The following is a 24,356-nucleotide window of genomic DNA, read 5'->3' on the forward strand; positions in this document are numbered from 1 at the left end:
GGAAAATAATGCAAAATACGAAACGACAGAGAAATATATACGGAAACAAAAAGGGGTTAACAAAAAGGGAAAAAAAAAGAAATGCGAAGAAACAAACAAAAAAAGAAAAGACCACGAGGCAGAGAAACTAGAGGAAACTGCTCCTGAAACATTGCCTAGCGAAACCAAAGTTCCTACTACGTTTTATAAAGTATATAAACTGAACTGCAAAACTTGAATTGTACATAACGAGGGTTTAAGCTAGCACACGATCCACAATCAGGCAGACCTTTAACTTGATGAGTTTAGCACGAGGTATGCAGGGTCAATTGATTCCACGTCCGCGATTCGTTCGTTTGACGGGCGGTAGCCTCGTTGCGGAGAACACCGGAAATGACAGTCGCCGATTTCTAATTCCATCGCCTTCGATTTTCAAGACGGGAGACAATTGATCGTGACAGCACAATAAAAGAGAAGAACAAAAAAAAATGAAAGGGAAAGAACGATCGGCATACGACACTACCCGCAAAACTACTCGCATGACACCATACATTATACGCGTTCGCGTGTTGACAGTGAACGTTACGATACACGTACCAATCGCATCATACATACATACATACATATATACATACATACACACGTACGTACATACATACATTTACACGCTCATACACACGCACGTACGTTGATACAGAAAACGACACCGGTACCAGTCGAATGGCAATTAAGCACATTAAGTATACAATTAAATTAAGCAGCCGTAGCTTTAGCTTGAATGTTAGCACCTAGAAAACACACGATGTAACATTAAACTAACGTATTTAAAGTGAGAAACGGAGGATGATGAAGATCTTTAGCGGTTAAGCGAAAAAAATACCTGTGTAAAATCTAGTAGGTGTCCACAAGAATAAAATAAAAACATATATTGTGGTACAAATCACACAAATGATCATACCTTCAGGTCCTGTCTGCGTGCTCCGCCGACTCTTGTACAGACGACAACGTTACTCGCGACCGACACTTTTATGTATCGTTTCTATGTATGATTCTTATGTGTAGCGGAATTATACATTATTTACACCGATCACGTTATGAGGAAATTTCTCTGTATTCGTTTTCAATCAAGTACAATATCGAACTTTCCGAAGCTGACTTGCCTGTGTCCTATGTTGCTACAGGAGCTTTCGCATGTACAGGGTGCCCGTAAAGACTTGGTTCACTTTCTTTATAATTTATCGAAAATGAATTGATTAAGGAGAAAATCGTTATTAATTTATTAAAAAATAATTATATAATCTGTCGATACAATAGTATTATTTATAAATTCATCGACTTTACAGACACCCTGCACTTCCTTCTCGAATTCGAACTTAACGATCTAACACTATCGACCGCGCTGGAGATTGCACATTTATTTGGAATTCTCGAGATCTCAATAGAAGAATGTCTCATCATCTCAAAGTTTCGTCGTGTCATTCCCCACCAGTTCGAAGTCAAGTTTTGGTTTAGGAGCCCTTTTGCCTGCCTTCCCACTGTACTCGATAAGACCGTAGCCGATCATTCCTACGCAAAGGAATCCCATGAGGATGTACAACTTCGTTTGCGTGCACAGATAGGGGCTGTACACGTATGTGATCACAGATCCCGTAGACTCCCACAGCCGGAAATTCGAGAACGCAGCTTCTTCCTTGCCAGGAAACAGTATGCCTGATAGGGCTGAAAGTATAAATAAAAGAAATATAAATATCACGCACTGTTGTAGATATTCAGTCACAAATAAAACGTTCAAATTTAGCGCTGGTTCTTCATTGTCATCGGTTAATCACTGTATTCTCTACCTTTTCGAGCATTGGTATTCTTTATCGACGGACAGTAACATTTATTCCTGTTGTCGTTAAAGATGGACACTTTAATTTGTTACTGCTGAAATTTAGGGAATTCACGGAATTGCCTGTCATAGGAATTTTTATTTAGGGAATCGTTAGAACCCTTAGCAATGCAATGCTGTTCCGAACCTTACCGATAACGTTGGTATTTCAACAGGAAATTATATTACCTGCAACACCTGTTGCTGTCTGTAGATCAGTGAAAGTTACTTTCACTATTGCCAATAATACCAGTGTTCCAACAGAAGGTACACTTGTATTGACAGCGGATAAAAAGGGAAATTAAATTATTTTATCATTGGCAGCTTATCGTAAATGTTACTGTTTCAGCTGCTGGTAGTATATTTTAAAAATACGATTTGTGTTTTGATTATGTTGGATGTCTTAATTAAATAAAGAAAAGTCTGCGTACAGTTTACTTGGACCAGCCACATGGCATCGCAAAGACCCCATAATCCGGACATCAGGAAGAACATCGAGCTCTGGTCAGGTGTGGGCCTCCAGCGCAACAGGAAGGCCAGAATTCCCATGTGAAGACAGAAGGCGAATACCATTAGTGCCCTCCTTCCTGTTAATTTCATTATGGACCCTGCTGCTAGCGCAGCTATGGCATTCGTAACACCGAAACAGATCATCACGTAACCAATGTTGCTGATCCCCCAGGCGCAGGACACAAACGACTGGAACAATGTAAGTTATTCAGTGAATTATACCGTAAACCCTTGAAGTCACTTGTCAATCTCAGTCTAAGTATATAATAATCTCTATTTCTATCCAGAATCAATATATTTCTAGACAATTACCAAAGGAATAGCTTAGAATATGAAAATTTATTATACAATCTGCTTAATCTTTTCTGAATTGTTTCTCACTGCTATTCTTATCGCGTGTGAAATTCACGTTTGATTATAGGTATAAATTTCGCAAATTAAACGGAAATTAAAATTCTCGTAATGCACGAGTTTATAGTAGGCGAGTTTTCTGGTATTCCAATTTTAATTGTATTTTAACTCGAAAGAACGCTCCTGTGACTTTTATTTCTTTAGAATGGATTCTGAAACGTGGTCATTCCAATTGGAAACTAGTCCCGGAGATAAACAATTTCATGGAAACGGCAAAGAGAACGGATTGAAGCTACTAACAGCATTGTAATCGGCGAACAGAAACGCCTGTTCAGCTCCGATGAACATGATAATTGGCAGTATCAGGATCTGACTCTTTTCCTTCAACAGTTTCAACGTCACGGCCAGCAGTTTAATGCCCGACAATCCTGTCGCTGAACCAGATCTGCCTCTATTGTACCTGGAACACACGCCACAAGAGGATGTAGCACAAGATCATGACGCATACATGCACGGGGCAGTCTCGATTAATCGACGGAATTATCTGTCGCGATTCTTCATACGACGGACAATATTGTGCCCCCGTTGCGGATTAATCCGCTATTGATCCCTCGTTTCGCGAACACATTCGGCTCTTCGCGGAGGATTTATGATACGCGGCGCAATGCGTTTCTCTACGCTCGCAAATCGATCGGCGAGCGACTTTTTCCCCGGGGTTCATATGTCTCGACTTAACCGATCGGCGATGAACACGGTGTATACACTCTTGTTCATTAGTTCAAGCTTAGTTGAATATTTTTAGGAGAAAATTAATTAATCAGGAGAAAGGAAAGTATTAGAAAAGTTGTTATAGTTATGGGGACAAATAATTATGATTAGAATTAGAATGATAAATTTTAATGCACTGTTATCCGCAAGTTCCAGGCCAGTTGATTATTTTTAGGAGAAAATTAATTAATCAGAAAAAAGGAAAGTATTAGAAAAGTTGTTATAATTGTAGGGACAAATAATTATGATTAGAATTAGAATGATAAATTGTAATGCACTGTTATCCACAAGTTCAAGCTTAGTTGAATATTTTTAGGAGAAAATTAATTAATCAGAAAAAAGGGAAGTATTAGAAAAGTTTTTATAGTTATAGGGACAAATAATTAGAATTAGAATTAGAATGATAAATTGTAATGCACTGAAACGCAAAGATATTTCATCAGATTTCTAAGTTTCTATCAAAAAGCATTAATGAAGTTTATACTATGTTTTCAGCAGAAGATATTTAGAAATCAAACAGACACATTCCTCTTTTATCCTAGTATTTATAGTCCAACCTAGAGGATGAAAGTTTTTATTGATAAAAAGTGGGACACGCGTATCCTCGATTTATTGATCACTTACTGTAGAGGGAAAAGGAACGAAAGCCGATGCATCGCATCTAATATTAATAAAGATTTTTCGATATCAATATTTATGAAATCTCGTGATCGCATTTAGCTGGTATCTCACGTTTAACAACGTAAGTGTCCGATGAATTGTAGTTGGACGTGTACACACCGTGCGCACGTTCGTGTATATATTTTTCGACGATTTCACCGTCTCCCCCTGTCCCCGCTGAGCCACTTAAAAGCCGGCATATTGTATTTACCCGCGAGTTTCGGTGCTCTGAAATTCCATACGTCGCGTGTATCGGTTTCCAATACTTCTTTGATGAGGCTGATTTTCATAACGCGGATTTCTAAGGGAATCGAGAGTATCGGGTGACGCACACGTAACCATTTCCCGCGAACAATTTATGCATAAGCTCTTAGCGACGGCAGACGAAACGTGCCATTATCGAATTGGGATTTTATACTGTTAACGACAACTTAAATATTCTGGCAATCCCTGTTACGCTTCCACCGCCTTCAGAATTTAATTAAATCGGTTAAGGTATCGACGAAATGTCGGATCTCCGTGCGCGTTCGGACATGCATGTACCAACCAATGGAAATTCTTAATGCTCGCCTGTTTCGTATTCGCATGAAATATATATATTTGAGTTGCTTCTGGGTAGATTGTATGTTCAAATATAAATTATTTCAACATTTGTCATTCTAATTGCAACGAACAGTTAACTATTCACGTAACACTGTACATACGTATGTGACAAAATACTCTGACGATTATAATTCCATCAATTCAAATTTTTATCAACAATCTCGCACGAACATAAATCGTAAAATTTCATATTCCAAAGGTTAAACATACCATTAAATCTACAACCATTGTAATAACTGTTTGTCGATGATATTTCTTCATAAATCTTTCCCATTACTGCTACGAACACAACCGAGAAACACAGCCCCTAATTAACATCACACTCCAGACTTTAATCGCGATGAATTCATGAATTTACCGATCCTTATTTGAACAGGCGTTATATTCCGCGTCGCTGATTAACGATATACATATTTAATCAGCCAGATACGCATACATATTTAATCATATTGAAATGAAACAGTATACTCACTTTCTGTATACCAGCAATGTTATTATTCCACCGATTTATGCGAAATTAGTACGAAAATCGTATAAAACCGACGTACCAAAGCGTGCAAGCATTAACGCGAGTGAAAGTAATCGGTAACAGGTGAACGACAGCGATTAACCCTTTACACTCGTGAGGTGACTCTCAGTCGCCGCTTGATTGGCGCACTAAAGCCAACTAGACTAGTATTTAACGTTGAGCTTCGTATAATGCCTCGGTACGTGAAATATTGCTTCCGAAGAATATCGTGTTTGCGTTGTCAAGAAATGTTAAATGCTTCCAGCGAGAAGCTTCCGAGCGCGAAGGGTTAATTAATCGTGTTCACTCGTGAACGTGCTCGGTCCGGCGAGCTTCCCTAGCTCGGCATCGGACGCGTCTGGACCGTTGGAATTTCGTTTCCGCGTTTCCGATTCGTCGCATCGATCCCGGAGCGGCTTTCGTTGTCCGCGGAATCGGCGGGCTACACGTTGGAACGTTACGAATCCATAAAATCAGCAGTCTAGTGCCACCTAATTCCAAGCGATGGCTATAAATCGCAACAGTTTCGTAATTTACGAGAGCGAGTTAATGCCGGGCCGCCTAACTTCGGCGGCAACAATGGTTAGTTAAGCTGCGCCCCGTCGTCGTTTTATTGCGCCCGGTGGCAGCGCGGGGGACTCGCACGACTCACCGTATATGCGCAATGATTGGTTACCTCGATAGTGAATCGACCCCGAAAGCGACGATTAAGGAGGCGACTATCATGCAGCACAAATAAATGCCGCAGATCAAGTGGATTCTGTCTTCCGGCGGACGTTCCAGCGTCGGACCCTCCGCGTCGCCGGATGTCGCGCCGCAGAAGTTCGCTCCGCACGTTTTCGCCACTATGGTGCTGTTCAGTGTCACGTTCGACGACACTCCGTCCAATCCGTGCGAAAGAACTAGAAGAGAATGGATCTTTGAAGGGGTTAAGAAGACTTTCATCGGGAACTTCGGGTTGGAGTTTCGATATTTCAGGGTACCTTGGTGGACGAAATGTGAAAATAATAGGTTAGGTATTAATTGATTGATAATATGAAGATGTATTTCATCATGTGGGAGTGTAGTTCTTTTCCCTGATAATTAGGCGTTTGGAAGAGAAATTTCAACGTTGGAGTTTCGATATTTCAGGGTACCTTGGTGGACGAAATGTGAAAATAATAGGTTAGGTATTAATTGATTGATAATATGAAGATGTATTTCATCATGTGGGAGTGTAGTTCTTTTCCCTGATAATTAGGTGTTTGGAAGAGAAATTTCAATGTTGGAGTTTTGGTATTAGATTATTCTATCAGTTGTCTTTCGCCACCTTTTTGTATGAAACGATAGCATTCGGATTTATTTTTAATTATCCGTACATTATTGCTTTCCGTGATATTGCGTCAGTTTTGGATCCGGTGAAGTTCAGGAAGCGGTACAAGATTTAACAATCCGAACTCTGCCTCTAAACTATCCTCGTTGAGGCGCAGGGTTGAAACTTGATCTCAATATCTGATTCTCCTAAGCTATTAAATTCCCGTATCCATTCAGATGCCTCGCTTTCGAATAAACTATTAATACATTTAACATATTTCCACTCGGTTTAAATCGAAGCATCCCTTTCGAGCAGTGGAATCGATATTTCTTTAAGAAGAAATGGAACTCGTGTCGGCAGTATTCTTCCCGTGTCTCCCATTGGATTCCCCAACAAAGAGGAACCAGTCAACCACGCTGATCCGTTGTATTCAGAAATCACCGTCGACTGTGATCAACTCGCAGAAAGCGCGGGAAATTTAAACCTCGCCGAAAGTCGCCGGAATTTCGCCTCTGAATCAGCGTCTTTACCTTGCTATTTAGCGTGACAATAGCCGGCGCGCCACGATTTCCCGTTGCTCAGGGAACGTTAAAAGTTCCAGTATCCTCGGATCCCGAAGATCGAGCCGGAAGTCTCATGAATAAACTTCGCCGTTCCCCGTGGGACCGGGCCAGGCGCACATCAATGCGCGGCCCCCGAAAAGAAACTCGTGAGCGAGGCACGCGATACCGACCCAGCCGCCGCCTCTCGTCATTTATTTGGTTCGTTTCACGATTATAGGGAATCGAGGCGTCGCGCCGTGTACTTTGGCGAACTTCGGGGGCAGCTTTATTTATTTGCCCGAGTTCGTCTATTATTATCGAAGCTGCACGATGGAAATAGTTCACTGTATAATTCAGCGAACTATCTTGATCGGAACGTTTCACTTCGGGAGCAATCAAGTGTGGATGCAGTGGAAGTACAAGTTCGAGAATTTCATTGAACGTCGCTGCCGATATTAATTGGAATGCATGAGTTTCTATACGAAGTTTATCGAAGGGGACGAACCGTTCGAATGCAAAGCGAACAATTCAGTTTGTCGCATTTATTTAGCCTTCAGTTTAACCTTCTTTTCTTCGCTCGCTCGCTTTTATTCAAATACAAAGTTAACAATTCAGTTCGACACATTCATTTAGCGTTCACTTTAACCTTCGCTTCTTCGCTTAAACCTTTATTCAAATACAATGTTAACAATTCAGTTTTTGAAATTTATTTAGCGTCCACCTTAATCTTCGTTTCCTGGCTTTAACTTTTATCTTTGACTCTTATCTCGCTGTATTTCAAACGGAACAGGATACTTTAGTGATAACTTATACTTTCCAAATATCCGACATTTATAAACACAGCCTTCCTGTCGTCTGCAACAGCATTGATTGATGTAGAGTTCGTGGGAAACATCATTTACGTCCAATTTACTCCTAATTGAGACAACTCGTTCTATTCCAGAAGCCGCTCGGATCTCGTTAACATCCCGCTTACGGCGACCGCGGATCGCATTAGCGTGCTCCTCGCCGGAAACTTTTATCAGAGTGAAAGTGAGTCGTCAGTGGCCAGACCGAAGTCAGTTTAATTACTCTTTGCCGGTTCTCTCGAAAACCACAGGCAAAAAGGGTAGAAGCGGCGCTTTTAGCTTTCGCAGCTTAGAGCTCCCGCGTCGGCCGCCTTTCCCCTCCGTTCTCGTCGACTTCCTTCCGGCCCGTCTTGAGGATAAAAGCTTCGATTGCGACGCGATTTCCCGAAATCGAAGCAACGCCGAGCGTTTCGTTTAAAATCTCGAACGGAAGCCGCCGACGGTAAATTCACGGAGGAAACAGCGAACGAGGTGTTCCAGCTTCCTCGCGCGGATTAATTAATTATCCGAACCGGTATTCTTCAATCTTGGAACGGATAGAAGGACGTCCTGTAGACCGCAATTTCGATATCCCACGCTCGTTACGTAATTCCTACTTTGCTCGTGACATTTCCATGTTCGCGGCAACAGTATTCGTTTAAACCCGGTTCACGCCAAGAGAGGCGAAACCTGGGATTACCTCGCCGGGACATTTGCAATTTAAAATTCAGGTTAGGAGGTACAGGTTTCGTCGTGTCCTTAGGATCGTTCGAAATGATCGATCGGCGCGGTAAAACGTTTCGTATGTTAGTCCTGCGTTATAATATTAGAATTATACTTACAGCAGTTTTTTAGGAGACTACTTCATAGTTATATAATCATTGTATCACTACAGTAGAAGTTACATAAGTTTCAACTGAAGATATTGGCTGATCTTCAAAGAATTCAGAAAGCTAGATCATAAAACTTCAATTGCACTAATTGCACTAATTTCGATCTTCACATTTCGAATCGCTTATCCTTCGTAACCTGTCCACAACAACCTCTTTCCCTTGAACACGAACTCCCCAAGAAATTAGCACCTCATTAAACCTCATTTCCCCCTGAATACATAATCAATGACCATAAATCCAGCGTTGAACCTCGACAAACACGAAGCTACAGTTCTACCGTGTGAGGTACACCGAAGAAATTAATCTAGTAAGGATCCGAGTCCGGCGGCAAGTTAGTTTAGCCAAGGTATACGCACCTGCCGAAGATATGAGGTTGCCCCAGACCTGGGCCATCTGGTAAAACATGAAGAACACCCCGAAGAACCTCGTAACCAGAACATCCGTTGCGACGTCCGACAAGGTGGCGTAAGCTTCGGCGGCGACCGTCAAGTAAGTGCACTTCGCGCACCAAAGTGGTCCCGCGCCAATGCCGACCAAGAAGCCGGCCGGTATCATCGTGTAGAATTTTGGGTAAAACTGGGCTGCCATAAAAGGCACGTAAGACAGGATGGACAGGGATATCGTCCATTTACAACCCAGCCAGCTGCAACGAGAGGAACGCGAAGATAAGATTGCTTTTACGAGTGCCAGCAACCACCTACAGTTTCGCCTAGCCTCTGCGAAACTTCCCGTTGCGGGGAGAAGTTTCTCTTTTTTCACTCTCCGCGGTTCTCCCATCTCGCTTCCTCAGCCTCTCTCCCCTTTTCTCTCACGGCGATAGTCGAGTTGAACCGCGTGTCAAAATAATATTTCACCCGCGGGACCGACGGGAAGACGAATCGTCCCCGGGGGCGATATTCTGTAAAGCGGATCGTCCGGCTAATCCACGCGGATTATGCGACACGATAATCTGCCGTGTTATTGGCTGGTCATAAATATCGATCTCCGCGTGCTACGATATTTTCGGGTGCGGTTAAGCGCTAAGCGGATACCGGACAAGAATCCGTCGGTCGTAATTAGCGCGGTAACCGGCGTTTTAATGAACATATTCGACCGATCCGGTGAAGTAATTTACTTAATCTGCTGGTTGTTATTCTGTTTGTGAAATGATTTTTTCTTGATTTAGTCGAGGGTTGGGGAGGTTGATCTTTGTTATTTTATGGAGATCCGTGTAGTAAGAAATTTAGTGTTCGTTTTACTAATTAGAAGGTAATTTTTTCATATGGAATACTTTTGTTTGCTTTGTTGAAGGTTGAAAAGTGTTTCTGGATGTTTGTGTCTAGTTTTTGCTAATTACAGGGTAATTTTTTCATATGGAATACTTTTGTCTGCTTTGTTGAAGGTTGACAAATGTTTCTGGATGCTTTTGTCTAGTTTTTACTAATTAGAGGGTAATTTTTTCATATGGAATACTTTTGTTTGCTTTGTTGAAGGTTGAAAAGTGTTTCTGGATGTTTTTGTCTAGTTTTTACTAATTAGAGGGTAGTTTTTTCATATGGAATACTTTTGTCTGCTTTGTTGAAGGTTGAAAAATGTTTCTGGATGTTTTTGTCTAGTTTTTACTAATTAAAGGGTAATTTCTTCATATGGAATATTTTTGTTTGCTTTCTTGAAGGTTGAAAAGTGTTTCTGGATGTTTCGTTTTATAAACATCAATGCGTGTGTATTGACTCTTTATTAGATTAATTTATTAGATTCATTTGGTTTATTAGATTGGAATGATGTTTGTATATTTCGTGATAACCTTTTGTCTCCACAACTTAATTCAATTGTAGCAAAGTATCCTTTCTCAGCTGCCAAGGAAAATTCTGTTGCTCTAAAGTTCAAACCAACTTCCGTACTCTTTCACGGGAAATCGCGCGAAGTTCTGTAAAACTGTAACTTTCTAAAACACAATTCTGCTTGTCGGAGGTTCGCTTTCCTCAAAATTGGATCGTGTCTCCGAGCTTTATGCGCCTTAAACTGTTTCCAGTTCAATTACTAATTGCAACTTCTGTTCTCATTAAAAACTAGGGTTATCTCCGATTTGAATCGCGCGAAGTACGCGTCAATTAAACGAACGAATCGTCAAAAATCTGATAAACAACGATCTTAACTCCTTCGCGTACTATTTAATGTCGCTACTAAGCTCCTGTAACATTTTACTATCGGTAATCTGTAAGAAATGCAATAAAATTTTCTACTTAAAGTGGAAATTTCATTTAAAGTTAATAAACCGTTGTTTACTTTGATCTGTGAGTAATGAATAATATTGATTGTTGTTAACGCTAAAATTACCGAGCAGTTAAATCGACTCTGAAATTCCTCTACAAAAACTCCAAGAGTGCACCTACTGAGACTTTAATTGATTTATAATCCTTTAATAATTTCTTAGAGAAAAATCTATTATCTTTCGAATAATCGCAAGAAGAAGAAATCGGGAACGAGTCATTTCGACCCGTTTCATCACGAGTCTCTCCTCATTGTACAAGGGGTTAATAACAGTTCAGTAACAATCTACGATCCCAATAAAATGCGCGTCACCAAACGAACGCGCGCGAGGCGACAGTGCGAAAGCCAATGTTTCTCCCGAAGTTAAAAAATATCAATCCCCGACAAAAAGGCTTCGTCGGAACGTTAACGGGTCCGATCGGTGTGCGCGGCGCGCGTTGATCACCGGAAGCGTTGCGGGCGGGGGCGGCGTGTCGGATTACGAACCGAGAGGCGAGTTGAAAATTTCATGGACGATAAACTTCAATAATAAAGTTTATTGCCATCGCGTCGCAGCCGGTTTCGAAATACCCGAAGAAATTTCTCACCGCGCGCGCGCTCGGGGCGAACACTTTTTCCGCTGTCAAGATTGTTACAACCGTGTTACGCTTGTTTTTTTTCAACCAAGGGAAAAGGGAGGCGAGACGAGAAGAAAGGAGAAGGGCGAAGAAAAAGTGGCGAGAAGAGATTGCGTGCTCCCTCGTTCCATTTCTCTCGCGAACCCTTTCGCTTTATTTGCGCCCTAAATAAAATGTAACGTAGCGGATTAAAAGATACAAAAGGCAAATGCTCTCCAACCGTTTGACCCTTTTGCTGTAAACGGGTCACGTGTGCTCGAAGCACAATGGCGAGACGCCGGGTCGCCGGGAAGACGCTTTTGCATCTCGCGCCGCTTAAATACCCCGTAACAGCGCGGTGGACCCAACCTGTATCGTTCGTTGCGCGATAATTATAGGCTCGCTCCTGGAAATTCGAGCTACGGCGGGGAACGCGATAAACCACTCTTCCTTGGAATGTATTCCGCCCGGACGGCTTTATTGCGGCTTTCGACACCGGCGTTTCGCTAAATGGCGAGCTTTGCTTCCTCGAATTGTACGAAATCTAAAAAGATTTCGGGACGAGATTGCTGTTATGATCCCCGGGAATTGCTGCCTTCGTGTTTTTAGCGGATTGAGCTTCGAGGCCGAGGAAAGTTATCAGTGGACGAAAGGATTAGCTACGAACACTCTGTCTTGGGAAACGATGCTTTTCAGTCGTTGCGAATGGAACGATGGTAAATTGTTGGAATGTTCCACGTGAGAATACATTCTCGGCTCTAAACGGAATGCTAGGAAGCTGTTTGCAATTTTTCTACTTCGAAAGCTACGTCATCGTCGGTATTATTACCGCAGTAGATACAAACGCAACATGTGAATTCCTTCAGACTCAAATTTATTACCATTGCAAGCGAATATTCCATCAGAACCCGCGATTAGAAAAAACTCAAACATTCAATAGATACAAACATCTCGTCTCTAAAATATAAGAGAAAGTCTCCGCGAGCAAGTTTCTCTCGATTCGAGTTTCAACGATCAACGGAAATCCACGGATGTGTTAACGTTCCCCCCTCGGGCGGGCGAGAGTGAAGGAACAAATGGGAACACGGAAAAAGAGAAATCATGGCGTCGATTACCTGATAATTAGGGTGGGCAAGAATATATTGCTGAATATCAAGCTCCCATAAATCGAGGCGAGCGTGAAGGTTCCCAGGGACTGGTCGGCGTTAATGGAGCTCTGAAGATTAGTGGCGCCCATGAACGCCGTGAAGTTCACCATGAACGCCGCGCCGATCACCAACACGTTCCTCGTGATCCTCCATCGCTCGGACGGCTCGTACTCGTTGCTCTCCGTGTGGATTTTCGCGAACTCCCCGACGGTCTCCATTTTCTCCAGCGATATGTCGAACTGTTGGCGAACTTTCGACTCGGTGCGCGAGGCGCTCGGACGATCGCTGCGGCGGACGCGTGGAAACGCGAGAGATCGTTTCACGCGCCGGGAACGAGGGTCCCGCGCCGCATGATGCAATATATTGGTCCGAGCGATTGAAATATTACCGCGATAGCCGTCGCTCGAGGATCCGGCGGCAGTTTATCGATGGCTCTCGAGTGTCTCGAGCGACTTTGAGGGACGACCTGTTAACGATCCTTCGCCGTTGGCTCGCCAATCGCTGACAAATGTACGGACCGTTTCATAACTATGCTCGCCGTGGCTGCCGATGCTCGTACTCGCGCTGGAATTGCTGTAATAGAGATTGTGGTCAGACTCTGATTGTTGTGACGCTGAGAGTTTTTGGTATGATATTTCGACGGAAGGGGAATTGGAATTTCGAATTACTCGACTGCGATCGGCGTGAGGTATTGAGAGCTTTCGGCGTATTCTGGTGAAAAGGAATTGGACTTTGTGATTGTTTGTGAGATTCGTGGGATATCGAGAATTCTTGGTATATGGTTTTCTGATGGAAAGAGGGTTCGAGATGATTAGTAATTCTCGTTCGGTACGGGGAATTTTTGGTATATATTACTGCAGCAGAGAGTGAATCAGGATTTGAGATGATTAAACTGTGACTGTCAACACGTTGAATGTCGCAGGATTTTATAGAGTATGTTAGGACAACAAGGGGACAATTTTACGACACGGGAATTATTCTTAGAGACGTTCGTGACCATCAGCTTTCCGTCCGGTACTTTAGCAGGCCGGCCTGCAGCCAATATGCGGCACATAAGGGTTCAGCGTAGAAATCAACCATTGTCTAGTTTTTTCACTTCAGTCCAGGTGTCGTAAAGTCGTGCTCCAGAGGGTCTGTTAGAATTTTAGAAAAAGTGTCCTCGAGGATTTTGACCTAATGGAATTTCCCCAGCGTTGCCAAACATTCGTTCAGCATAGCGACCAACTCCGTCACCCCCGCTCCAGGAAACCCGCGCTACAGGCGGACTGGAAGGGGATGAGACAGGGGTAGGTGTCTTGCGTAGGAAGGGATAGAAAAACCGCCCCTGAGGCCCACCTTCGTATATCGAGAGGGAGGGAGTAGGCCCAGGATCAGTATAAAAACCCTTCGAACAGGCAGAAAAAAGTTCAGTTTGACAGTCGGTATAAGTATCAGTTCAGAATCAGTTCAGTCAAAATCAGTACTGGTTCAGTTCAGAGTCAGAAGTAGTTGAGAATCAGCTCAGCTTCAATCAGAATCAGTTTAGAATCAAGTCAGAATCAATTGAGAATCAGCTCAGCTTCAATCAGACTCAGTTTAGAATCAGTTGAGAATCAGCTCAGCTTCAATCACAATCAGTTTAGAATCAAGTCAGAATCAGTTGAGAATCAGCTCGGCTTCAATCAGAATCAGTTTAGAAACAAGTCAGAATCAATTGAAAATCAGCTCAGCTTCAATCAGACTCAGTTGAGAATCAGCTCAGCTATCAGTCAATCAGTCATTTAGTCCCAACATTGGGTGGTCCTTCGAAAAACACAGCATATACTCAAAAGTGCTCGTGACAATCGGAGTACTTTACAGAGTAAAATACAGAAAATGGAAGAAATATAATATTAAATGTCAGCTGAATGTCGCCGCATTGGGTAGCATTATTTACAACATACACATGTCTTCAAATAATCGTCGTTTAATTGAGTGAACTATAGTAATTTGATTTGATTGGAATTCAACGCGTTAAATATAGTGAACCTTTCATACACAGTATTTAGATAGAAAGAAAGTTACGATTTCCACAATATGAAAAGTAGAGCCAAGAAAGTTGAAATAGACCTAACACGAACTTAAATTTCATGAAATCTATGAAATTGCAGAAGTCATCATACCAATAGTACCGGAATATCCATTTTGACCACGAGGAACATTAATGCACGACACCACCAAGAAAACAAAAACATGAAAGTACGAGAACTACTTAACACAGTACTATCTTAATTAATTCAAGGTACCTCATGGATTATTATCTAAAATAACTCGTAGTCGCAATCTTTCGCATAACTATCGATAAACATACCATGTACAGTGCAACTGACGTGCGCGGGCCGCATTCAACGGGAATTTCTAATTACAAACGACGCGGCCATCGAGATCGCGTTTCCTGATCGATATTTAGTAATTTATCCCCTCATCACGGCGATTCCATCTCGGGCCGGCGCGCAAGGGACATTTTAATCAGCGGTAATTCCCTTACCTTTCCATCGCGTGCCAATAATAATGCCTACGTCGGCATTCGATCAATTCGACCTGTTGTACCGCGTATCAATTGATCTGTTTACAATTTACCTTCGCGCTGCAAGCTGCACGAAGGGCAGTGCACTCGAGGACACAGGCTCAGCTCGCTGAATGGCGGGGACGAATTTATCTTGGTGAATGACCGTCCCGGTTACGTTGACTCGCGCTGCAACGACACACGATACGACGTGTCAATTACCCGCACCTTTTGCGCTCTGACAGTTGATCCATTCTCCACGCGTGCCTCGATCGGAAACTTTATCTACATCTCGAATGGTCTAGCAAGTGGTTTACGGTCGAAACAATGTTTACTTTATTCAACTGGAATTGTATAAGGTTATTTTCATCGGCGCGATACTAGATCTGTATCGGACAGATTATCTTTATTGTAAGGCTTTCGTAACCCGGAAATGTTGATTTATTTGATCACTTCGTGAAGTAATAGGGAAGTGTCAGTAATTATTGATAAGTCCATTGTTCTTGAGAAATATTGTGAACGATTTCCAACTGAACCTGTCTGACCGAAGTGGTTTTAGAAAGTATTAAATGTTCGTCGTAGTAGTTTTATTACCTTCGTTAGGTAGATTGCGCAGTATTAGAACTCCGTCGGATATTAAATTTCGAATTACCATAGGTTCTGTATCAATACTTCGATATAACAGATTCAATGCAGATAGAGAATTTTATTTATTTCATCTAAAACAATCGAAGTGTCGAAACATTGAACAATATGAGAAACGAAGATTCGTATTAAATATGAAATCACGATGCAAAGGTTTTAATTGGAAACGTTCGGTTCTCAGTACTCGACCGGATGTTTATTCAATCCACAGTTAAAGTCACTAACCTGTTCGCGTTTAGTAGACTCGATCCCGAGGTTCGTTGGCACCGTTGGTTCCCCCGAGCATGATTGATAAGAGAGAATCGTGGGAAGAATGCCGACGACCCGACGGTAGACGTTGAAAAATGTAGAATGACCGCGAGTGAAGGGAAACGAAGATTCTCCGAGGAACCGCAGAGTAGAAAACCGCCCCTCCGCTTCGACGAGAAGTTACGTTAATTTCGCTGCGAATAATGCACACGCCGAGACACCTTCGGGCACTTCGTACGTAATTTCAACCGTGCGGTGGCTCACTGGCTTTTTCTACTTCGACCGGCACTTCTCTCGCGGGCCGTCCCGCCGAATTGCTTTGGAATTAATGATCCCCCGTGATATACAAGCGCTTCGCTCTCGTTAAGGTACTTTAAAACTTGTCCCTCTGCCGCGAAGAAAAGGTGTCTTATTACGACTATTTATCGCGGAAGTTCAAGCTCGTGAAACCAATTTATTCAAATTAGCGCAATTAATTTCTTAAAACGAGAACTACACGGTTCCTTTCTTAATTTATACGTCCATTGTAATGAACTACGAACGTCTAACGTTTCATATTCGTCGTAGTTCGCGCGTTGATGCAAAACAGAAACATATATAAACATTTTAGCGTACTAGAATTCGTTGCTTCTGTTTTAAATTTACCGAACTCCTATATCATTTCGAAAACGACGCAACGAAAACTGTTTGCTTGTTTTATCAGTTTGTAGATATCTGCACGGAGAATGAAATATTAGCTCCTCCAGTTTTTTACGAGTCGACGATTTATATTTTGCGATCAAAGTTTTATTATTTTTGCAAAAAACAGATCAATGTAACCGAAGCTGTGTTATCTGTGAAATGGAGCAAACGAGTATCTCGTAAATGCATTTACATTTATGAATGTTCAGTTGAAATTTCATCGTGGACTGTATTGGTAATTGGTTCAACTTCAAATACAGGTGTATGTGTCTCGTTGGAAATTATTGTTCGGTTTTATTTTTATTGCGCCGTAACAATATATGCATTTTTATTGCGAACGATAACGCCGGTTTAAGAATGAGTCCGTCTATTTGTCGGAGATACGGTGTATTGTCATCCAATACGGGAACTCAAGGATATATATCTCAGAAGGAATTCATGAGTTTCGGTATTGCAACACCGTTGCTTTTGAATATGTATGCCTACATCGATAGCTGAATGATTCCGTTAAGCCAAGCGTATTACGTGACTCCGGTGCCGTTTTTCAAGGCGAACGAATGCAACAGGATTCAAAATACAACAAAAATTGTATAACAAAGCATTTTGCTCTTACAATGGCGTATGCTACAGAGATCTGTAAGAAGAACGCTGTTGAACACTTCGAAATTGAACGTCTGACCACCGATGTCTGATTCTACTTATACTATCGTGACCATTAAAACGGTAGGACTTAACTGATTTTCATATTCCTCTTAGTGTGTAGGAATTAAAGTTTAATAGTATATAAAATAAGATTGATTAGCTGATGTTTAATTCATACTAATTAATTCATTGGTTGGTTAAAATCAATACCTTGAACCGTTAATGAATCAGAGATATGTTGGATAAATTTAAATTTTAAAGAATGATGAACAGGAATCAGAATAGGTATTTGCTTATTTGAATATGAATGTTACTAAGTTTCAGAAAGATTGTGATTTTTTCCTAGTAATTGATTTTTAATTGTGACTTTCAAATAATAATGAAAAATGCTTAGAGCTATTCCGATTTTTCTTTGGGTGTATCCAGTGGCATGAAACGATCTAATTAATTCAAAACCACTCCCACGTATCCTGTCCCGTTCAAAATACAAAATCGTTCCAATGAAAGGTAATCGTCGATAAGCATAATTAAATATTCACTTAAAAAACCATCAGGAGCTGATGTTTCCAATGAACCGTGACTAAGTACAGTCCGGGCAAAATGTTCAGCAAAAAGAAGCCAATTATCAAAGGTACAGTGAGACAGTAAATTAATTTTTTTAATCTCCATTCTCCTTGATCAATTAAGCGACAATTAGTCAAGCTTCGACATTTCCGTTTTTCAAGGAGATCACGATCGAGATCGCTTGTTGCAAGATAAAAGGAATAAATAGACCGCGGATTAAAAAAAAACATTTCCTACCTATATTCTATTTTGGTGATTATATTTATAAAAATTTGAAAGAATATTTTCTATCTTTACTTTACTTTCCCAATTACATTTATAAAAATTCACCAAACCATTTCCTATCTTCATTCTATTTTGGTAATTATATCCACAAAAATTTGGAAAAATATTTTCTATTTTTATCTTATTCTCCCAATGATATTCATGAAATCTTTAAACCATTTCCTATCTTCATTCTATTTTGGTAATTATATCCACAAAAATTTGGAAAAATATTTTCTATTTTTATCTTATTCTCCCAATGATATTCATGAAATCTTTAAACCATTTCCCGTCTTCATTCTATTTTGGTAATTATATTTACAATGATCTGAAAAATACGTTTCCCATCTTTATCTTATTTCCCTAATTATATGCATAAAAACGTTAAGAACGATTCCCTGCTTTCATTCTATCCTTAACTGATCTTCAATTCAATTATATTGTACCTTCAATTATATTCTCCGAGATTTTCTAATTTGCACAAGAATCCGCGGCCTAGAAATAAACGCGAAGGAGAAGGCGAGTAGAGCGGCAGACCTGCAACACGTTCTCCCGTGAAATGTAGGCAAATGTTTGGCGTTAGATAACATCGGCGCAGAAGGTCCGCTCCATAAATCATCTCATCGGCGCTGCCCGATTAAAATCATCGGCCGCGCGCGATTGTCCCAACGCTCGCGAGCTGGCTCGCGTCCTTGGATATAGGAGGTGTTTCCGATCCTTTCACGAGGTTCGAACTCAATCGAGCACACGCCTTTAACGAGGAAGAAAGAGGAAAAAAACGCCCAACCGTACGATCACGCAACGCAAATGTCGCAATCGTTTTAAAAGTATCGTGACCATGGAGACTGGCTCGCTCATTTGGGATCGCTTCTGTAACGTCATTTCCTCAGCTACTAGATTTATGCATTTGATAGTTTTTTTTTTCTTATTCTCGAACATTAGGTGGTTTCGACGGCGTCGGTTGCAAGGTGTGGAAATATCGCGTCAAGATACGATCGGGACATACGTGACACTTATTAATCACTGTGCAGCATTAGTTTGTTAGTCGTTTCGCGATATGTATGTTAATTTCTGTTTTCAAGAATTCAATGTTTCTTAGAATTCAAATTACCTCCCGATATTCTGGTTTTTAGTTGAAATCTACACGGAGACACTTATTTTGAGTCACCCTATAGCGTTAGTTTTTTCGTCGCTAGATTTGCAGTGTTTACTTTGTATTTTTAAAAGCGTTGCGTTTCCATATTGCAGTCACGCGAGCTTGTTTTATTTACATACAATGAAAACCTCGAGAAAGGCGGTCGGTTTGAATGACAGTAATTTTGACCACTCCTGCGTTACCGGTGCACCGCGCGGGAGGTTCCCTTATTTGAAATTAATTTCATTTGAAACGTCCCGTGTTAACAATCCGCGCGTCGACGTTGTTAACGTCCTTCTTGTATAATATGAAATATAAATATTCTCGAGAGGGGGGTTAATTGCATCCTTGAGTACAGTTTATAAAAATACGGAAAGCGAGGAGAAACTGCTTGTACAGGGCGATTCAAGATAAACGGAACGGTTTAACCAGTTAACTGCGTTTGACGAGTGTACGCGTCATCGTGAAGCTCGACATGATACTAATTCATTCATCGATGAATTCTTTATTTGTTCACATAAACGTGTAGTTCTTCTTTGATTCGCTTTGATCTTCCATTAAAATATACCAATTTTTTTATTTCACTGCGCGCAGAACGAGAGGTTTTCCCAACTAAATTCCAGTTAACTGGTTAAGGAATATAAATGTTATCGAATTTAGGGAAAGGTTATTCCGCGACATATAATATTAATTAATAAAAATGAAGACCATTTGTAAAGTACACCGCTGAATTAATCAGAGTCCCATGTTCTTAATTATACAGTAATTCGCCTTATCGATTTTTCGCTAGTTCCTCGATCCCACGGAAGCGAAAGGGACGACGTTGTTAAATCGCGGCGGTTGAAAGGACCCGCCTAATTATTTTTGACAAACGATCGACGTCAGAACCGCCGCGTTCACTCGCGGGAAAAATAACAGTCCAACACGTAACGCCTGATTTCTTCTTCGAAATCGCGGTGACTCAATACGGGGGAAATTAACATAACCTGATCCCGGAAAAACGTAAAAATGATTCCTCCTTCATTGAAGATTTTATCCACGATTCGTTTATAGCGCTGGACGAGAGATATCTTCTGATGGAATGCCATGATACTGTTTATAGAGTTCGATTCGAGATAATTCGCTGATAACGTTAGACGTTGTGAAACAATGCGATTGTTCGGTATTAGTGAACGGGATGAATATTATTCATTGAAATGATTCGAACCAGCTGAAAAGGTACTAAGAATGAAAGAGGAAGAAAAATGACTGCATTCTTGTATTTTAATGTGACTTTAAATTGTTGTGTATATAATCTTAACAAGCGAATTATTTTTCAGAACAGCATATAATATACGAATACATCGAAATACTGAATTATCACATATAGCGTCGCTCCCACGAATTGCTTAATTAGCGCAGAAATTCATTCATACGAGGCTGTGAATGGTCGCAATTACATACGGGTTAATTGTTGCCGGCCAACTGCGCGAAGTAATTTTACGCGGAAAATGGTTTCCAATGCAATGATTTCAAGAAAATATTGACACTTCAATTTTCATAATAACAACGGCACTTTGCATGCGCTCCGGAAAAAGTGTAATGAATTATTTCTGCAGTTCGTAACGTATTCAATGCACCCATTGCTCGAAATTATAGGTTCGGGCAGCTTGTTAATTACGTGGCTGGTTGGTATCTTGTAATTAGCGACGTTGACTCAATTATGTTATTATACAATGTCCCATTGTATATAATTACAGTAACGTGTGCCTATGAAATGAAAGGTTGTACTTGGGGTTACGAGAATGTTAAAGCGTGGAAATATTTAGAAATTTCATTGTTCAAACTATTTTATACAGTAGTATACGCACAGCCTCTCAGAACTTTCCTAAGAACTTTAATTAATCCAACGAGAAATATCAAGCTTGAATTATAACCTACTTAATACCCTTTCCTAATAAAACAGACATTTACTTGGACAATCCAAATATTCAATAAAGCGATAATAAAGATTTTTCCAAAAGTATTTCCCAGAATAGAATTGCTACGAAACTCTCTTCAAAAACGAACGAAAAACCTTCATTGGAGATTGAAATCAATTAATATCGCTGTTTAATCGTTACACCGTCGTAAGGCAATCTTTTCTCTCGATTCGAGAAGATCGATCGATCCTGCGTAACGTAATTGAACAATTTTCCGAAGGGTCGCAGTCGCCTTTATCGCCCTACTTATTACAACATTTTAATTACCCCCTCGTAGCCGCTTTCAGAAGCGACACAACTGGCACGTGGGGTTAATTACTTCCATCCGGGCACTGTTTAACAGTCGTTGATCACGGTGAAAAGCTACATGGTCTAGCGATAATTGCTCGAATAACTCGGCTCGCGGAAAATCCATTAATTCACGGGCAGAAGTTTTCGCGTTCCGAATACAATGGTATCGAGATAAATACGTAGATCGCGCGAGAATGCTTGTCAAGCTTCGCGATATCCGGCCGAATGAGATTTCCCACGGAAATGGAATATTTCCCGCGCGGCGAATTCGTCTCCCTCCGCAGAGCGTGGTGGCGATGCCGATATTTTCAATGATTTTCCTCCGAGGATCGAAAGACGATCGTTGCATCGTTTTCTTTGAAGAAAAAATTTGTTTAAATATTCCAATTGGTACTCGGTGTTAAGACGACCGAGCTGACAGTGACATTGACTTCGATTCGCTATCGTGCCGCAACGAGGAAACCGCGATGGATAATCAATGTAACGGCGAGTAATGGTTTGGTATTAATCATGAAAACAAACCGAGGAATAATTACACAATGGCACGCGAGTGATAATCTCCGTGCATATTGCGAAGAGGACGTATACTGGGTGTCTTCGTTTCTTTGCCGATTGTATATCTTCAAACGTAATGTGAGAAAGAAGTAATTTTATAACGATTCATTAACTATCAATAATTGGCAATTGGTTTTTTGTGCAGAGAGTTTATAGTAGTCGGACGTGTTAGTTATCGAGAGGAACGAATTGAAACTGGGTGTGCGGATGGCTGAGGAATTTTTGAAATTGATTTGTCTCTCGAAAAATGTAAAGTTTCATTGTATGTTTTGTAATTTACTTCGGTATTTGTAATCACTTTATTTTTTTGCATCTAATATAATATTATTTTAGCGACACTATGTATGCGAGTAATAACTGGAATCGTCGATAAACATCTTGTAAATTATAGGAGCTGTTTGTAATGCAAATTTCAATCTGATATGGAAACCATAGCACTTGCAGATAGGTCTTAGAATTATGTATCTGATTAGTGATATTTCATTCTATTAATATTAACAACTGCGTAGCGTTGAAGAAAAACAAATTGGAAATTATGAAGAACAGCCGTTTATGTTTCTGTTTATTTTTCATTCGATATACTTAATATGTAATAACATTGATCACCATGGGATTAACCAGTGTTCAAATTAATCATCATCACAAGTTTGAATCATAGACGATAATTGGACAACCTTTCTAAATATCCTTATTCAAAGGAATAAATTGAGCAACTTCGTACGTCCACGAACCACATGTCTGTACGTAGTCAGCATATTCCACGGAACCCGAACAAGACAAGAATACTAATTAAATCTAGGAAAAGCAGAATTTCCTCAAACAATTTCAAGAAACAGTAATCCATTCTTTTTCAAGACCAACAACTGCCAAAGATAACAATCCAAATTAACTACTCAAAAATACCCTACTTAAAACCAAAACCTTCAATCTTGTTACAATTCCCACAAAAATTCCCACTCCTTTTCCATTTTCCAATCTAAAATCCAGAACCGGCGAATTTACATCGATAAAAGATAAAATCGGCCATAATTCCGAAGCTACCGAGCAGTTAACTTCACTTCGAAATTTCCCTATAGAAACTCCAGATCTATCGAAACTTCAATTACAATTCACTTTTCGCATCGTTCAATCAACTCCATTAATAATTACCCACAAAACCATCTGTTCCCTTCTTAATAATTCCAAAAAGAAGAAATAACTCATTTCTATTTGTCCACTAGTTCTAGTGTTAACACTAAAACCACCGAGCAATTAAATTCACTTCGAAATTTCCCTATAGAAACTCCAGATCTAACGAAACTTCAATTACAATTCACTTTTCGCATTGTTCAATCAACTCCATTAATAATTACCTACAAAACCATCTGTTCCCTTTTTAATAATTCCAAAAAGAAGAAATAAGTCATTTCTATTTGTCCACTAGTTCTAGTGTTAACACTAAAACCACCGAGCAATTAAATTCACTTCGAAGTTTCCCTATAGAAACTCCAGATCTAACGAAACTTCAATTACAATTCAATTTTCGTATCGTTAAGTCAGTGTTTTAATAATTCCAAGAAGAAGAAACCAGAAATACGTCGTTTTGTCACGTCCGGTGATTTTAGCGTTAAACTCCGCCATCCAATTTTCGATCTCACCTCAGAAGAGGGTCACGGTTGGGCCGTAGTGTCTCACACCTGCACACGATGTCGTCCCATCGTTTTCGTATGGCGCACGATCCCGGCCGGTCGTTTCTTCGAGTGGCAATGGATAAAACAGCACTGATCGAACACGAAAACACACGCGGTCAAACACGTCGTATCACCGCACACGCCCCCTACCCAGCATCCGTTTCTTCGCGCGGCACCGCTGAATGTATCGGGTGCAGCTGTTTGAGTAGGGATTTCGATGCTTATCGTATACGACTATCTATATTCCCGGCGCACGCCCGATTGTTACACCTTTTCCCCCATTGAGCCGCGATTCCTTAGCGTTTTTATCGGCGGGAACACGCGACTCGCACGTACAACGGAGGATCCGGCCGTGTGCGTGTACGTGCGCGACCGG

The 24,356-nt window shown here is 40.8% G+C and overlaps 1 protein-coding gene across 3 annotated transcripts; it reads right to left on the reverse strand.

Annotated features, from left to right (window-relative positions):
* Nucleotides 1-82: 82 nt before the first annotated feature.
* Nucleotides 83-24,356, reverse strand: LOC116432120 (UNC93-like protein). 3 transcript variants are annotated; one of them, XM_076374327.1, is made up of 8 exons: nt 16,194-16,715; nt 15,398-15,512; nt 12,767-13,372; nt 9,162-9,448; nt 5,926-6,151; nt 3,011-3,170; nt 2,281-2,548; nt 83-1,698 (listed from the first exon to the last, which is right to left on the reverse strand). In XM_076374327.1, exons 3-8 carry the CDS (start codon nt 13,015-13,017, stop codon nt 1,439-1,441), a joined length of 1,452 nt encoding a protein of 483 aa, XP_076230442.1. In that variant the 5' UTR covers nt 13,018-13,372; nt 15,398-15,512; nt 16,194-16,715; the 3' UTR covers nt 83-1,438. The 3 variants fall into 3 exon arrangements, with proteins under 3 accessions (XP_076230442.1, XP_031844360.2, XP_076230441.1); XM_031988500.2 differs by lacking the exons at nt 15,398-15,512; nt 16,194-16,715 and adding an exon at nt 23,948-24,356; XM_076374326.1 differs by lacking the exon at nt 15,398-15,512.

Source organism: Nomia melanderi, chromosome 1 (assembly GCF_051020985.1).
Source record: "Nomia melanderi isolate GNS246 chromosome 1, iyNomMela1, whole genome shotgun sequence".
NCBI lineage: Eukaryota > Metazoa > Arthropoda > Insecta > Hymenoptera > Halictidae > Nomia > Nomia melanderi.